This window comes from Plectropomus leopardus, chromosome 6, assembly GCF_026936395.1.
Source record: "Plectropomus leopardus strain MGB_pleo_1.0 chromosome 6, ASM2693639v1, whole genome shotgun sequence".
In the NCBI taxonomy this organism is placed as follows: Eukaryota; Metazoa; Chordata; class Actinopteri; order Perciformes; family Serranidae; genus Plectropomus; species Plectropomus leopardus.
In genome coordinates, this window is record NC_142181.1 from 21,321,756 (window position 1) to 21,339,489 (window position 17,734).

Consider the following 17,734-nt stretch of genomic DNA (forward strand, 5'->3'; position numbering starts at 1 on the left):
CTCGCTTCAAAAGGTTAGCCGTGCCAATTAATTCGCAGTTTTGCTCGGGTGGCCTCCGAATGGGAAAGTTTAGGCTTTTGAAGGCTGAAGCAACCCATAATTACAATACCGCTCTATACATTGAATGTATTCACAAACATATTGACAAAAAAGCCAGGAAAAACATAGGGTGAAGTCAGACTATTTTGGTAGATTTGCTAAGATAACCACCTCAAACTCTGCAGACTACTTTAAGTGTTACTTTATAACTTGTTATGGTTCTCTCCTACATTTGTACGAAAATATGATGTTAAGAAAAATAGAAACTTTGGACACTCAAACACGTTGAAAAAAATACAATACACAATAGCATACATCATAATTTTATGACGCCTGTTAGACTAAAACACATTAGAAAAATATCCCATTTAGGTTTTTTTTTTGTCCCATTTTACCTGAATGCATTAAAACGCTTTCCATAAAAGGTTAAGTCTATTGTGTGACAATTGTGAAATTATAAGGTCAACAATTAGACCTAATAATTGTTATTATAATCGTATTGTTTTAAATGAGAAAACCATTACGCCACATGGCTTTCCTGGCAAGTTCAGACCAGTGACTTCTTGACTCTTTGCTCTGCCAATCCTAGTTATCTCAGACTATTAAAAATAATGATTAAAGTAAAGCACATTTGTCACAACCAATCGTTGAAACGTATGGTGACGAGCTGTCCCACTTTAACTGATGTCCTGAATTACCTGACTTCGCCCTACAAAATTGGCAACTTCGGAGAGTTTTTCTGTCTCTTAAAGGCGATTATTGCGCGCATGGACAGGTCACATGCCTAAACGCCCTACTGCACACCTTATTTTTTATTAAATGTGATCATCAAGCCCACACGTATGATTAGACTTGTCCCGACAGCTGCCGGTTTCACTGTGCGCTCATGCCGCTGCTTAATGATGCCGCCGGCTGCAATAAATACTAACCGGGTGAGCGCATTAATATAAAAGGGAATTGTGTATAGGCATCTTTTTGACTGTTGGCACCGGTTACATGGCATATTTTCCACATCTGACTTCCAGAGCTCGTCTTGTTGGATGAAGGACCTCCACACAATGTACCTTCTTCATCGCAGGAAATCTAATGAGATTCTGCCTCCCTCCTCCACGGACTCGTTGCTCAAGAGCTTCCCTGACAACCGCTGGTGTTTCCGCGGCCTGGCACTCTGCAGTGACCCCCGGAGCAGAACAGAGGGCTCTTAAGGAGCACAGAGGTTGATTTGCATAGCGGAGCAGTGACCTCCAAACATGAGCTGAATTCTAACCAACCATCCGGAAACACGCAGACATCAGTGGATCTGCTGCTGTGTGAGGTTCACCTGAGGAAGAGTCACCAGAAACCTGCAGCCTCTCATCACTTTGTGCGTCTCGTTGTCTCTCATGAGCTGTGTATTTGGCACCATCTAATGGTCACATGCGTCTTTTTGGGGGGACAAATTTAAGAGGCGCGACTCATTCATTGTCATTGGGTCTGCAGAAAACATTTCATTCTAAGTAAAGGAGTATGGTTGGATTATGAGACAATGGGCCCCTGGGCACAGACATGCAAAAGGCCCCACAACCTCTCCTACAGAGGGACAAGATACATGCAAACCCCAGAAGACACAGGGATCTTTGGGGATTTAAAACTACAATGTGTGGGGGAGGCTTTCAGGTAGCATGTTAACGCTGGCATGCAGATACCACGAGCTCTTGTTGGTCCCATGCAAGCATGCATACGTCAATATGGCTCTCACACAAGAATCTAAAGGGTACAGACTACAACAAGGCTAAATCATGGCGCCAGTGATGTTTTTCAAAACAACTTGGCGTGTCAGGGCTTCAGGACACTTGGATTACTTCGGATGACCAGCATGGAGACATTTTGTGGTTTTATTATGTTGGTTTTTTTTTTTAACTTTTGAATCTTTGTCTACGTTTGCTTAAGCTGTCTTTGCCTTTTCCCCATGAAACTCTAGCAGTGTTTTGTGGACTATTAAACTTCACCCAACTTTCCATCAGCATGACGGCAAGTAAATAATGACTGAATTTTCATTTTTAGGTGAACTATCCCTTTAAGTCTCTTTTTATTAATTGTTTTTAATCTCTTTGTTTCACTTTTCACTTATTCTTTGTAGCTGTATGTCTTGAAGGTAATTTTGTATTTGAGGTAATTGTGTAACTTTTTTAGTCATTTTGTGTCTCATTTTTTCCCCTTTCTGTTGTTATCTACATTTGCTTTGTAGTTTATTTGCATCTTTTGTGGTCTTTTTGTGTCTCTGTGGGGTCATTGTGTGTCTCTAAGGTAATTTTGTATCTTTTATTTAACCAGTTTGTATCTCTTTTTTTTTTCTTATCTTTTTTAGTTGTTTGCCCATTTTGTAGCTCTTTTGTGTCTTTTTGCAGTTCGTTTATGTTTTTTTTTTATGTCATTTGGTTCTTTTTTATGGTCCTTTTGTTTCTTCTTGTAGCCATTTTGTGTCTCTTTAAGGTTATTGTGTATCGTTGAGGAAATCTTGTATCTTTTTTGATGTTATTTTGCATGTTTTTGCAGATGTTTGCATCTTTTTATGGTATTTCATGGTATCTCTGTAGTTGTTTTGTGCATTTTTATGGTCAATACATGGTCCTGTTGTGTCTTTGTCTAGTCATTTTTTGTGTCTTTCTCTTCATTTCGTGCCTCTTCCTATCGTTGTTTTGTTGCTTTGAGTGTCACAACCCCCACAAAATGATTCATTTTACTATTGGGATTTGATCAATTCAGTCCAATGACATTTCAAAAGTCTAGAAGAGCTGCACAATTATATAATTTTTATCCCCATTCAAGTTAAGGGAGCTTTAAACCGGAAGTTTAGCCACGCTACTGGTGAAACTTTTTTTTTGGCTTCATGTGCCTCTGAGCAATTTACATAGAAATGAATGAGGCCCTGCCTCCAATGCTTTATCCAGGTCTCTTAGTACATCCATGATCTACAAGGCGGGTCCTCTTTCACAGAGTTCACCATGTTGTTCTACAGTAACCCAAAACAGACAAACCAAACACAGGCTCTAGATAAGGTCATTCGCATTTTCATTTTTTTTTTTTCTTCTACACACTTGACACGAGATAAATTTCAGTTGGTTGCAGTCTGCTTCCATTAAAACTAGATGCTACTAAATCCTACACACTAGACCTTTAAATATGAAAGAGTTCACATGGATGCAGGTATGCACCATCAAAGGTTCATTTTTGATCTCACTCAAAGACACAACTCCAACATAAAGCTCTCTGGATAAGCTGACGTTGCCTTTCAGTTCCTGCAACTGAAGGATCATTCTGTTGGTGAATGGGGAGGCACTAGGCGTGTTGCCAAGAGCATGCAAGACACACATATACACACAGGCATACACACACACACACAATCTCTCTCACTCACACATGGCGCCCTGGTGGCTATAAGGTCAGCGCTTTCTCAAGGCAAAATAAGGGAGTGTGGAAAGGCTTGGGAAACTACAGAAGAATGTGCATTTCTGTGTACGCTGTTGAGCTGACCTGTAGACAATTACTGCGTCCAGTTTAAGTCCACAACAGGGAGGCCCTGTGTGCACGGGGCGCAGTTGATAGTGCAGGTCTAAATTAAGCTTTTCAGGCCTAAATCACACATAACTCCGCCCCACGCTCATGAATCCAGCCTTTGAGAGGAGGTGGTGGTCCTTATTGGCCTGTAATTACTACAGTGTGTAGAGGCCTCTGAGGATATGCTGCGAAACACACAGCAGGCATTTACTAATTGGCAAACTCGAGACAATTGTAGCCATTTGCATTCATTAAATATTTGTTCAGATTCCTCACAAACAGTGCTGACAAAAAGGAGTCCTTCAACATAACAGGGATTCCATGGTGCTTCCAGTGTATGTAAAGATATATGTAACGTTTCTGCATTAAAATCGCTAAAAACAACTACACCATTGTTGCATTATGTACTAACAGTAATAAAAAAAACATTTCAAACAATATTCAACTCCAGAGAAATCTTTGTTTTTAATCAGGAAAATGGCTCTTGCCATTTTGTCACATAACTTGTTTCATATCCCTTGTGGTTGTCAGCAAGAAGCTGTCATAAATTGACTTTTTAATCCAGTTTTAAGTTTAACAATACCCTTTTTAGATCTCGGTTGTTCTTAGCTGTATATTTTAACCGGATGAAGGATTTAAGGTCAAAGTAAGTCTGGATCTGAAGTTATCAGAGAAACAAGTTGAGCAAAACATTAGCTGGAGCTCCTATAGAGACCAACAGCCACAGAGAAACACTGATAATTTTAATGTTAAACTGCTTTATTCTGTGTTTTTACCAGTTTTAACCACCTGGTCCATTTATTTTGGAGAGGAGGGCACCTCTGTGGATAATTCAGCTCCCAGTAAAAACCTGGATTTTCAGTTATCAGGAAAAAAGGTCAGCAACATTAGCATTGTGCTAGTGGCCCCTCTGCGACAAGCTGAACAGTGTGGGAGAAACATTGATTTGTTATGTGAAACTGCTTTATTCAGTCGCTCTTTCTTTTTTTATATATATATCTTAGCCTTTGTATATTTGCACTCTTCCCACTTTGAAAGGCAACTGCTGCACAGCAATTTCCCTTAGGATAAATAGTTTTTCCTTATCTAACAACCCAATATTTACTTCTCTGGTTCCTGAATCATTTTCTCTTTAAAATAGAGACAGATGAGGGAAATGCTACAATTCAAGACAAATGGCAAAGCATGTTGGCTCGAGACCAGCTGGTAAATGATGCAATGTAATTGATTTTTCAAATAAGCAATATGTTTCAAAGGCACACAGGCCAAATAAAGAGTTGATAAAATACGTTTATCCGGGGCATGTTGTGTGTAATTCAAATCACCAAATAAAAGAAACTCTGATTGGTTGGGTGTACAATTAGGAGGGATATGATGATTTGTATGGAGGCCAACAATGCTCTTTAGTTAAAGTAATCAGTTTGACTTTTTTCTAATAAAAACAGGACTAATGGAAAAAATAAATTGTTCTGAGGACAAAGAATCTAGTTTTCTAGAAATCTCACTTTTGTGAGGAATTTGGGCAGCCAGCAGTCTTGAGATTGAGTCCAGTCAAGAAGTCCATGAACCAGGGGGCTGGTCATGCCAGTTTGGAGGGACCATTTCTCATGGTGATTTTTTTGGTCTAGTCTATGTCCCTTTTTAAAGTCTATGTCCCAAGATAGCACTGAAGCAATGGTAGATTTCTATATGCTATAACTTTTGAAAAAAAAATCCCTTCATCTTTCAAATTTTCCAATGTTTTTCCCACCAATTTACACATTGAGTCAGTATATAAGAGGGTAACTCCACAGAATATTAAGAAGTCATAATTGTAAAGTTTTGACTGTAATAGATCTACCAGTCATATTTTTATGACGCTGGGAACAGAATTTCACCTTTGACCTCTAATGCTGCAATTGGGAATGAATCCCTCTGCAAATGCCCTTTTAACTTCATACTGGTGTGACGTACGTATAGATAGCTCTGTCATAATTTCACAAAAAATTGCACGAATAACAACATTAACATTTCTTATCAGAATAAACTCTAATTTGTGCCGTTTGTTTCTTTGTTCTTCTGTTGCATTGAATCGATGACCATCTTTCCCTCCCTTCGTTCCCTTTTGAGCTGCTCCGCTGACTAATGAAGACAATTATGGGTTCAGCATGGCGGTCAGTCGGGGTTGGAGATTTTAAGGGAAGGCGACAAATTAGAAATACAGGAGGATCCATCTGCAGAACTGCCAGGACGATAACAATTTAAAACATCTTGGTAATGATGTACTCTAATCCACACACAACACCTGACTATGCATTAACATGTTTATTCTGAATCACCTCCTCGTGACCTTAGACACAATGTAAAGTTCATTTGAAAATCACCAGGGGAGCATGTTGTGGATTTAAAACTAGTATCAAAATTTCATTTACAAGAAAACTAAGAATTTCAGTACTTCATCTAGCCAACACAGAGATGCCTATAATTTTATTCTACGAAAATTGATTGTTCAATCGGTGGCAAAGTCATGTTTAAAGACGCTCTTATTTTCATGAACTATTATAGTGTACATGAGGACAGAATTTAAAGTATTGTAACATGTAGGTTTGAGATACAAATCTGTCAAAACTGGATTCTACTATTATCAAAAAAGAGAGCGCTATTAGCCGCAGCACAGCAGCAGAGAAATTGTTTGCGACGCAGTGGAGGACACCACACTCCCTCTTATTTTGATGCACCTGGACATCATGTGCTTAGAGCTGTGGACAGCGCGGATCCATGGGGCTGAGGAGGTCAACAAGAGATGTGGAGCTCAGTCTCAGCGAACCTTAAAAGCCTTTGAAATGAATATTTTGTCAGCAGTCGGTGGTTTGGATCCCGGGGAGGTGGCGGTCATGATGGCCCTTTTAGTGGGACAATCTTTTTTTTTTTTTTTTACTTTTGTCTGATTTCTACTGTTTTGTCTTTTAGACCATTGTTTGGATTGTTGTTCCTTATTCAAGAGTGACTTTATCCATTGCTATATGCTACACAATGAATGTCGATTTAAAAAAAAAGACAATCTGAAATTTACCACTACTTATACTGTGACATGAACTTTTTGTCCTCTATTTTTTTCAAATAAATTTCTTTAGTCATAATTTGCAGTAGCTGTTTACACTAAATCATCTCAATGCATGGCAGGCTCCATTTTTGCTATTTCAAAAATCTGGCTGAATAATTTTTAGAGGACAGTCTGAAGATTCTGTGTAATGATTCAGGTGACGCAAAGCTCGACTCATTTTGACAAAAAGTAAATAAATCAAAAATGTTTCCAAAGGATACATTAGATAAAACTGCTGGTGGCAACTTAGAGACTATTTAATTACATTTAAGAACCTAGTATTTATAAAATTGAAAGCATTTTAAGACACTGAGGGCCCTCCGACATCCAGAAAACTGTGATAGACCTCAGAATTCCTGTAGGCTGCAGCATCTGGGCATTTCTGCTAAACTGAGGACATATTTTGGTTTAAGTTGCAAAATCATGTGTGACCAACTTGTTTTAAATTATCAATGTTTTGAACTTTAGACTGTTACTTTAGAACCACCATCATGACTATTATCAGCCCATGACTTCAGGTGCAGACTGGACCCATGTACAAAATTTGGTTTACGTTCATGCATGGGAAGGCAGATTTTATGACGATAATAATAATAATAATAATAATAATAATAATAATAATAATAATTCTGACAATCGACCATGTCTAACAGAGGACTGAGAGTTAGCCGATTTTTGTTCGAAGAAAAAGCTACAAAAGTTATTTCCCCCAAATAATTCATACTTAAGATATGTTAAAGATTATATCCTGTTTTTTTTGTTGTAATAGTCTAACATATCAGCCCTAATTAGATTACTGCTGAATACAAGAAAGTTTTAGCAAAATTTATGTCACCAGGGAAGAGGCAGAACTAATGGTCTATTTAACCGCCTACCCCTGCGCAACACACCTGAAGTTTAGATGTAGAGGAAAGCAGGTTTGTAGCACCATCTTCAGGCTCAAACTCACACTGCAACCTACAGTAAATAAAAAGTGAGTGAGGCAGAGCGCCGTGGCAAAGAAAAGTTTTAATTATAAAAAGAAAAAAGCTCCAGGTACAATGTCTGGTAGACCAGACCCTGGGTGCAATGCTTCATGACAAACAGTTAAAAGAAACAGAAGACACATCAAGCTGCTCATAGAATTTGATTATGTAAAAAAAAAAAAAAAACGAAAAACAAAAAAAAAAAGAGGTCAACCACGGGTGACACTGATCAGTAGGGTTATGATTATATTACTTGAATGTTGATTCCTTAACTGTTCAGTCAGGGTTGAATGCTGAAACAAAGCAACTTGATGCAAAAAAATTCATACTTACATGTAATCCTGGAGGAAGGAACAAATTCTCTGCCTGTGATGAATTGAGTCGTAAACGTGTATTTCTAAAAGTTTTAGTTCAGGTTTCTGCTGACTGCGGTACATTAATAAAAAAGGTCTGTGTGTATGCGTGTGTGTGTGTGTGTGTAAGAAAAAGGCCGTTTTTTAGGTGTTATTTCTTGGCGAATGAGATCTTCATGGCGTTCGTTTGTGTGATCTTAAAGCCTTGTAGTGCGTCTCGTGCAGCGCCAGCCTGCACTTCATTGTCAAACTCCACAAAGGCGATGTCGTGGCGACCAGGCACCAAACGCACCTCCTTGAACCCAGGGAACCTGAATACACAACAACACAATCAGGTCTGGCACTCCACAAAGAGATGAATACAAAAATGAAATGCAGAGAGAGAGAAAGATGTTACTGACTGGTTGAAGAGCATCGAGAGCATGAGCTCGTTTGTCTCCTCTGGCAGGTTGGTGAGGAAGAGGATGTGATTGGGAGGATTTTCTGCAACCTGTGACGATAAAGGCCAGTAGAGGTCAGAAGTGAATCACCAGAACAAAATTATAACTTTAAAAAAAAAAAAAAAAACACCCTGTCAGAACACACTACCTGCTGCGGCATTTGTCCAGCCATCTGTCCGGGCATCATCTGACCAGGAGGCATGGCACCAGGAGGTATCTGACCGGGCGCCATCCCGGGAGGAGGCATCATACCAGGAGGGGGCATATACGGCGGCTGGCCTGGCATGTGCATCATACGGGGAGCCTGGCTCATGGGAGGCATTCCCTAGAGAGTGAAGTACAACAGTCATGAGCATTTCAGCAGCTGTGATGAAATTTTTCTACCAAATTGAACCTCTATTTCCCCTTCTTACACCATCATTGCTGTCCAACCAAATCTAGGGAGCCTTCATGAGACTATTTATTCTGGCACAATCTGGCTTGAGGTGTCAGTTGTTATATTATACTGTGCAGGATTGTTTCTTTAAAACAATGTATAGACTCATCAAGAGTCCTAAACGTCCCTTATGACACACTAGCAGTGTGTTGTGATGTATATTTTGCAGAGACTCTGCCTGTATTTTCTTATTTTATGTGCTCTGGACTTCATAGGCATGTGTACCCCTACAGCGCTCAAGTGAGATCTGTTCTCGTGAGATGTCAAGAGTGTAAGCAGCACGCATCCAAGAGCCATGGCGCAGTAGAAGAAGGCAAAGATAGTGAGGCAAAATGCCTCACTATACTTGCGTTGGATCTGGAGAGTGTAACTGTGGTTGTCTTGTACTTTTTTCTTCTTTCTTCAGGCAAGTGCGTCTACAAACAGTAACTGAAAATCCTGCATGGTGTATCTTTAAATGCTATCTGTCCTGTCAGCATGGCTCAATGGCGACCTTTAGAGGCGAGTATGAAAATAAATTTTTGTGATGTGCCTTTTTTTACCTTCATTATTCAGTCTTACAATGTTAGTCTCACTTTAGTGTCATTTTTTTTATTCCAAAGCTCAATGCAAGTTTTTATGAAAATGCAACACATAGTTAAAATAAAAGACGAGATGAAACAAAAGACACACAAAGTTTTCAGCAGCTACCTTGGGAAAACACAGAAACTTGGGTTTCAGTTGTAATTTCCTTTGGGCTAAAAAAGGGTCATCCATTATAATCCAGTAACCCTGATTTCACAGTAGTTAGCTACTCTGTCTAATACTTAGAGTGACTAGTGACGACTTTATGTCACAATAGATTATATACCTGTAACCATATTTGCGGCAAACATTATTGATGCCAAATTGAATATAAAACACTTGTTACTTACAGGCATGGCGGCTGGTACTCCGGCGACCATGGGCGCAGCAGCACCCGGCACCCCCTTCTTAGCTCCAGCTGTGTCGGCTCCTTTGATCTTCTTCTTCTCTTTTTTACGGTCGCGCTCCACATAAGTGCCCTTCATTTTAGCTATAATGTCTGAGTCTGTCTTGGCATACTGGATACGCTGCAGGAACAGACAGTAACGGGGGACATGATCACTTGATGCTGCTGGACATGTACTGTCAGTGCTTTGGACTGTATTGTCATTTGTAGTGTCATTTAAGTGGTGTACTCCTGTCCTATTATATGTGTTTTTTTACTGTGCCTGCACTCAGAAATTTCCCCTCTGGGATAAATAAAGTTTTCTTGAATTAAGATCTGGGAGCCTTACTACATTTTTGATATTGAGGCCTATTTTTGAGATTTGAATCACAACCAATCACCTGAATTTTGTGTTTTTCTTTGCATAATTAACACTTTAAAATTTCTTTTTAAAAAGGTGAAAAAATTGGAACAACTTTCTTTTTATGAGTAACTAACTTAAAACGTTTGTTCATAAATATGATTAATTAGAAATGAATTACCATATAGTATTTAAAAGGAATCTGAAAGTCTTATATGTGTAATAACCATAATTATCAATGCATTTTATTCCTTGCAATATTATCTTATTGCGACATTTTTTTTACAGTAATTAAAAGAAATTTTAAAGTGGTTTTTTTCTGTTACCATAATTATGAACAGACGATTTTTAAGTTGATAACTAGTAAAATTAATTTGGTCCAGCAATTTTTTCCCACATTTTAAAGGAATTTTACAGTATTTAAGTCCTTTTCACAGTTAATTGGTGCATCACACTTTACCAGAATGCAGGAAATGCTTAATACGTGTCCCCACCAATGCTGAAATGAAACCCAAACCCCTGGTTAAGACCACCTTGTCAGGGCGTATTAAGCAGTATAAGTCACATTGTAATAATCATGTGTTTTTTGGCATCGTTTATTCTCTGCACAGCCTCTCAGTGATGTGGTATTGATGTGTGATTGACTGTGTGATTAACCTACCATGGGTTTGTCGTAGAAAGGAAATCCCTGCATCGATCTCAGTGCATTGGAAGCGCTGTTAACCTCTTTGAAAATAACAAAGGCCTGACCCTTCATCTTCACATTTCGGGCAACCAAGATGTCCAAAATCTGTCCGAACTGTGAGAAGATGGCGTACAGCGACTTTTTCAACTCTGCAGAAACACGAACAAATAAAGACACCATAACTTTGATGTAAAAAAAAAAAAAACCCTCAGTGTAACTGAGGCCAGACAGTGCAGCTTAGAAGGTGAGAATAAACTTACCATCTTTCTTAATTTTCTCATTCAAGTTGTTGATGTAGATTGTATGATTGAGCCGCACATCCGGAGTGGCCATTGTCTAGCCTGTAAATGCGCTGTTGTAGAGAAAACAACTCTAAATATTCCATTTTTAACCAGTTAGAAGCACAATTTTTGATTAGCCGCTAGGTTGCTAACTAGCGTGGGGTGAACGTTAGGCTAAAAGCTAACTACAAGCTAACACCATTTAGGCTACGAGAGCAATCTGTCGTTTACGCCATTGTCACAGAAAACAACCAAATAGATAACCTAAATCTGCAAAAGGGTTTCAAAAAGTCTGGATATTAGAAAAATGATTTAACTGTTGAACACGATGTAGGAAGAATACCGAAGGAAAACACTCACCTCGGACTGATGAATGAAAACCCCGGACTTCACAAATCTCGTGCTCCGAGTTCTCGCGTTAATAAACGACACAGAGGGGGTGTTACACTAAATTCTGGTCCCCATCAGAGTCTGTGAACGCTGCAAACGTTTTGTATCACGATTTCTATATTGTCATAGCTGTTTTTACAAAATATGGTGCCACAATATTAGTTAGACATAATCTCACATTTTGACTGGCTAAAATTGACCGTTGACATAGAGAGTGACATATTTTAATAGCTTATGTTAAAGAATGTGGTAAAACAGCTGTTTTTGTTCCTGTTAATTCAGCGCCCTTTTAAAACGGCCCCTTTTGTCCCTTGAACACACAGCAGTGACTTGGACACGTGAATTAAATGTAAATTAAAAGTGAATTAAATCAATCATTTTTTATTCCAAAGTCAGTAGATGCAGTGGAGGGCGGTATGATGTTATACAGTTGGTGTGTGATCCGACAATACACACGAAGAAGAAGAAGAACCTAATGCACCGACTCCAAAAATGGGCATAACACCGGGGCTAATAGGTAGCTGTGCTAGCCTCAAAAGTGAGCGTAGGATAGTTTGTGAAATATAACACATTAAATAACCTTTTTATGAGCGACAGCCGTAAACAGGAAAGCATTGCTGCACTTCGGGTTTTACTCGTATATCATTCGACGCCTTATGAAGGTAACCTGACTAACTTTTCTCCCTGCTTGTAAGCAACAGCGGTAGCTTAGTTGAAGGAGGCAGGAGAGAGTGAAGGGTGGGCGGGTGTAAGATTATAATGTTTATACGGTGTGTATTGGCAATTATCAGTTGCTGTAACTTACCCCTTTGCAAAGATGGATACAATATTAACTGAGCTACTATTGTTGTCATTCAGAAGGAGCTCAGGGAAGATGTCGCAGAAGTGTCCCTCATTACCACCACCTCCTCCTCCTCCTCCTCCTCCTCCACCTCCTCCAGCCTCCACAGCCAAGAAGAAGCTGTATCAGACCATAGCCAGCAGCAGGAGTCCTGTGGAGGGGGACTACACTGAGGCCCGACTACTGCTCAGCCAAAGAGAGAGCAGGTGACATTTACAATGAGAAGTCCAACTTTTTTTGTGCACATGCATCCTAAACATCTGTTTACTTTGAACAGATGGTTAAAAAAAAAAAAAAAAAATCTACCCCGATTTCACATTTGAGCACCAACATTTCAGATTTTTAGATACACATGATCCAAATGCTCTGCAATAAGTCCTAGCTGTGTGAAGCTTAAAGTGTTTATCTGCTGACATCCTCACAGAGGTAATGGTGGTAAAAAAAAAATTCAGACAATAAATCTGCAAGTATTGGGATAATTGATTTATAATGCAAGTATTTTTTCAAAGCCAAATACCTTATAATGTTATGCTCCTTGGTTTTGTCTTATGTGAGTTAAGTGAATATCTTCCAGAAGTCTAGGGTTTTAGAAAATTTTGATGGTCATTTTGTACCTTGTTCTGACACTTAACAAATCAAACAGGTGATCAAGTAAATGAGTTGCAGCTCGAGTGATGTTTTACTGGAGGGCTTTATATTGAAAGGTTTTCTTAATATTTCGGCCATCCTATTTACTAATATAAGGTCAGCAGAATATTGGAAACATCTCAGAACAATGTAATCCTGAATCGGCACAAATTACAACCCCTGTACAGTTTTTTTTTAATATTCTGAAATGTTTATACTGTACATATTTTTATGCTATAGTAGTATTTAAATTATCTTTGTCATATTTTTATTGCAGCTTTTCTAGTTTGTCTTATTTTTGTAGTAGTTTGCCTTATTTTATTTTTTTTGTTTCCTTTTCAGTATGTTTATTGTATGCTTTATCTTTGCACCAAAAAAGAATTGCAAATTCCTTTTAATTGAAAACCTACTTGGCAATAAATCTTATTCTGATACTAGTAGAGAGAGAAAAAAAAAAACGCTGAATCAACATGTCTGACAGTCAACAGAAACAGATAATTATAGGCTGAGGAAATGATTTATAGGCCTTTTCACAGCAGACACTTTGACTTGTAATAGCAAGAAAAATGTTGCTAACAACATTAATGATTGTTCTGTTCTAGGACACTTAAAACCAAAACAGTTAACTAAAAGAAAGCCGTCATGCATTTATTATTTACACCTGTACTTTTCCTGCTTTGAAATATGTGAAAATGTCTCATTTGAAAATCTTCTCTCAGTGCTGTTGAACTGGATTTTAATGAAATAATGTGTATTTAAATTATGCTGCGTGTCGTTTGTTTATTGTGCCTCAGTTTTAGGAAGGACCTGCAGTGGATACTGGTGAACACATATGTGCCCTCCCTCATCCAAGATGGTCCACAGTAAGTCAGCACACTGTCAGTTAACACTTTAATCTAAATATGACTGAGAAATCTTTGTCATAACACTGTTTCCACAACTGCTGCATTTACAATGAGGCTATTGTTATTAGTTTGCAACGCTTTGATATCAAAGTTATTAAACATGACATATTTATTAGGGACTGTGAGTGTGTTATTCATTTACCTTTCAGGTGCGGTCTGGTGGCTCTGTGGATGTCCGCTCACCTTCGACAACCACAGCTGAGTGTTGACATGGAAACTGTTGTTCAGATGGCGCTGAGCAGGGGATACACAGCACAGGGGGAAATGTTTTCAGGTAACAAAAGTGTTAACTGTTTTGAGACAGTGTTTTAAATGATGTAGAAAAAGAGAGTGAGGAATAAAAGCAAAGAGAGCTGTGTTTCTGTTATAATGGATCACCCATTTTTATTTATGATCGCACGATAAAGCGCTTCCAAAGAAAAAATACATGCCTCAACAGCACTGGGTTTCTTCAGAACTGCAGATGTAGGATGTTGTTAAAAAAATGTGAAAGTTATATAAACAGTTATGCAACTAAAAATTTGTTTTTTTATTAGTAATTGATTTGTTTCACAAGCAACTAAAATGCAGTTTCCCCAGTGTTTATTGTGGGTGTTTTTATTTTTATGTTCTCATTAAGATTTTTTATTTTGTCAGCTGACAACATGGCTCTGCTGGCAGCGGAGGCTTGTGGCTGTGAGGCCGAGCTGCTGTTGGGAGGTTTAAGTGGTAAAAATGCTGCAACCATCATCACACATCTGTGGGGGAGACAGCCTGTTCTCATCCCGTATCCTAACACCCAAACAAAAACTGCCATGAGGGGTGTTGTGAATGAAAAGACTTAATTCTGTCTTTAAATTCTGTCTTACGGCTTTAAAGAAAAGTTAATAATCACAGGACAGAATTCCTTAACAGTATGTACAGATATGATGAGGACTACAACCATGCACCGTGCCAGCGGAGCGGCCACAAGGCGCACTGGGCAGTCGCTTCAGGTAAGACTGGACAGCTCACTCGCAGGAAGTTGTTTTCATAAAGGTGGATCATAATGTGTTGAAATACCAGGATCAGTCGGTTTCATAAAACTGGAGCTTTTTGAAACTTTGGAGCCAATGTGAGACTGTATCAATTCGCAGTGAAGAAAATGGACATGTTGAGACATAACTGCAATGTTCGCAGGTACGAAGCAACAAATATTAAACATACCATGTGGAGAGTGACATGTTGCAGCAAAAACTAACACAAAGACTGCAATAAACAAAGGAGAACTGTCGGCAGCATGTTGTGGGTTAGTTAGCAGTTAGCAATTAGATTCAACCGCGTAATTTCTTTTTTCAGTTTCGAGTGTTTGCTGGAGTCAAAAAAACACCTCCTGCTCCTTTTGTATTGTAACATCATTGAACCCATCCTCCTGTACTGCCTGGATTTCTGCATTTGTAATACCTTTATATGTGGGTGTATAATTCTTTAAATGTTAATAATGACACACAAAGCAAAGCAGAGGAAAGCTACCACAGAGGTAATATAACAAGACATAAGAGTTAAGGTCAAATTAAACAAGAGATAATATGCAAAAACCTATCAGAAAGTTGACAGGTGATAATGAGAAATTGGGATGTAAATAAAAAAGCTACTATACAAAAACATACAGATAAAAGTAAATAATTGTGAGATTTTAGATCTGATGGTTAAATAATGTGCTGGAGTATGTTGGAGACATGGAGGAGACGAGTCCCAGCAGAGTTCAAAGGCTGAGCTCTTATTTTCTTTTTTTTTTTTGGTAAGTTTCTTGAACTTTTTGTTTTTGTGTGTGTGGGGTTTTTGCTCTGCAAGAGAAACAAAGTAATAACATAACATCAAATAATCTCCACAAAATTAGTGATAAACAAAGTAAAACAACAAAATCCAACTCACGGGACACACACACAGCCTGGCTGAGGTGGAAAATACTGAGCAGTGGGAGGAAGGCAGTATTTAATGCCTCTGATTCGGCTGAAGGGTTTCCACCTGTGAGGGGCGTGTCCCTCCAGGCAGGAGCTGTTGATCTGTTTTCTCCTCGCAGGTGAAGCTTTGTGGTTCCTGTATGTGGACTCTGGACAATAATACTGAGGATCAAGACAGACTAAAAGATAAATAAAATGGAAAAATAAAAGGACATTATGCATAAAAGCAAGTCTATAAAAATTGCTTTTTATGATATGTTGACTGGAAAACTGTGCAGGTATTTTAGAATGAAAAAGATCTGACTTCAGCTGTTAGTAATGCAGTTGAGCGCATTTAATGTTGCGACATGAATTTAACATGTGCTGGAAAGTCACGTTCACAGTGCAGCAGTAAAAAGGAGCCTTCGGGGGAAAACTTTATATTTCAGTCTGGTACATCGATTATAACTCTGCTTAAGGCTGAAAACTACTGTGAGGGATACATTTTCATAGTAACTGAGGCCAGACTTTATTAAACCACCTTTATGAGATTGAATTTCATGAAAGTAAATCTGCTCTAATCTTGTTTCATTAAACACATTCAGTCCTATAGCTCTTACCACATCTGTTTGTTCCAGGTGTTCTCCTCGGTTTGGACCCGGGGAGTGTGAGCAAAGAGCTCACTCAGCCGGACCCCTCTCTGCCCTGGCTCCACCTCGCAGTAGACGGCAGCTCTGCTTGTCCTGTCGGTAGCACGGCAGTCAAAGAGGTTTACATCCTGGCTAAGCAGGGTAAAAGCCTGAGCTACCAGCTATGGAGTTTGGACAGTGTTGCTCAGAGCAACGAGCAGCTGAGGACGATGGACCCCGGGAGAGCTGATGACGGGACCCAGTACGTGGTTCCGCAGGGAGGCGTGGAGGCCGGGCTGGCTGGAAAGGCGGTGTTGCTCCACACAAGGACACAGAAGAAGTAATGACGGATACAGGGTGCAGTGCCTGAGACTCAGAAAACACTGTTGGAGGGGCATCACAGTGATCCCTCATGCTGCTATGTGATCAATGTGTAGAATAATCTTTTTACAAGTTTTTGAATTCATCCAAAAGTGGCTCAAAGTGTTGTGAACCTCCAGATTACAGTATTGATACTGTATGTGCTACAGTTTCGATGTTCTGTTCAGAGTAAGTGTTGCAATATGAGATGGTATTGAATTATGAAGGGACTGTTTGTTATTTATGAGAGCAGATGAACTTTTTTATGGTTATTTGTTCTGCATGTTTACAAAGTGACAAATTGTCATTTACCTCTTGGTGCTAAATACAATACTGACAGAGTGGAATATTTTTAAATTGCTCACATTTTCGTAGTGTTGTTGCACTCAGTCGGTTTTGGTCTCGAGTTATCCTCTTGGACTCGGCCACATTTTTACTCGTCCTTGTTTCGGTCTTGGACAAAGAGGACTCTGGATTTTATGCCAAGACCACATCTGCAGAGATCTCACTAAACTGCCTGTGTAAAGGAGTGTTAAATAAAGGTGCTTCAGCTCCTCGGGGTTTCTATTTGTTCTCTTGTAGAAAACAAATGAAAAATCCCACATGTAAAATTAAACTATGTAATGCCTTTTAAATATTTGATCAAGACTTTTCTCATGGTACACTTATACATACAACTAAATATACAGTATGACAATGAAAGAGGTGAATGACGAGGAATGTGAATCTCTCAGATAAATTTGAGGAGCGTCTGTGGTTTGCATGTTCCACATTTTACTGTGAGTGTGTCGTGCAGCGGGGGGCTCACGCTGCTCTGGCCTTGCTTGGTTTAGGTGGTCTGGACTACAACACTGAATTCTTGATTATAATATTCTGTCATCTTCATTCACCTGCAAAAGTTTTAGGATATTCATTAAAAGAAATAAAAAACTAAATGCAGCATTTGATCTGAG

At 39.0% G+C, this 17,734-nt stretch overlaps 2 protein-coding genes across 3 annotated transcripts; one reads left to right on the top strand and one right to left on the bottom strand.

Annotated features, from left to right (window-relative positions):
* Nucleotides 1–7,647: 7,647 nt before the first annotated feature.
* On the bottom strand, nt 7,648–11,554 carry snrpa (small nuclear ribonucleoprotein polypeptide A). Its single transcript, XM_042486759.2, has 7 exons — nt 11,489–11,554; nt 11,108–11,199; nt 10,824–10,996; nt 9,767–9,943; nt 8,565–8,741; nt 8,378–8,466; nt 7,648–8,287 (listed from the first exon to the last, which is right to left on the bottom strand). The coding sequence occupies exons 2-7, from the start codon at nt 11,178–11,180 to the stop codon at nt 8,128–8,130; spliced, it is 849 nt and encodes a 282-aa protein (XP_042342693.1). The 5' UTR covers nt 11,181–11,199; nt 11,489–11,554; the 3' UTR covers nt 7,648–8,127.
* Nucleotides 11,555–11,676: 122 nt separating this feature from the next.
* On the top strand, nt 11,677–17,337 carry actmap (actin maturation protease). 2 transcript variants are annotated; one of them, XM_042486116.2, is made up of 7 exons: nt 11,677–12,180; nt 12,377–12,565; nt 13,781–13,849; nt 14,041–14,165; nt 14,528–14,657; nt 14,795–14,865; nt 16,431–17,337. In XM_042486116.2, exons 2-7 carry the CDS (start codon nt 12,393–12,395, stop codon nt 16,763–16,765), a joined length of 903 nt encoding a protein of 300 aa, XP_042342050.2. In that variant the 5' UTR covers nt 11,677–12,180; nt 12,377–12,392; the 3' UTR covers nt 16,766–17,337. The 2 variants fall into 2 exon arrangements, with proteins under 2 accessions (XP_042342050.2, XP_087935097.1); XM_088078971.1 differs by having other exon boundaries at nt 11,677–12,035.
* The last annotated feature ends 397 nt before the right edge of the window (nt 17,338–17,734 follow it).

Coding starts and splice junctions, on each gene's coding strand:
- actmap (XM_042486116.2), top strand. CDS start 12,393: ATGTCGCAGAAGTGTCCCTCATTACCACCACCTCCTCCTCCTCCTCCT. Junction 13,850..14,040: donor CTCATCCAAGATGGTCCACA/GTAAGTCAGCAC, acceptor TTTACCTTTCAG/GTGCGGTCTGGTGGCTCTGT. Junction 14,658..14,794: donor AGACAGCCTGTTCTCATCCC/GTATCCTAACAC, acceptor CAGTATGTACAG/ATATGATGAGGACTACAACC.
- snrpa (XM_042486759.2), bottom strand. CDS start 11,180: ATGGCCACTCCGGATGTGCGGCTCAATCATACAATCTACATCAACAAC. Junction 10,997..11,107: donor TGAGAAAATTAAGAAAGATG/GTAAGTTTATTC, acceptor GTGTTTCTGCAG/AGTTGAAAAAGTCGCTGTAC. Junction 8,742..9,766: donor GAGTACCAGCCGCCATGCCT/GTAAGTAACAAG, acceptor TTCACTCTCTAG/GGAATGCCTCCCATGAGCCA.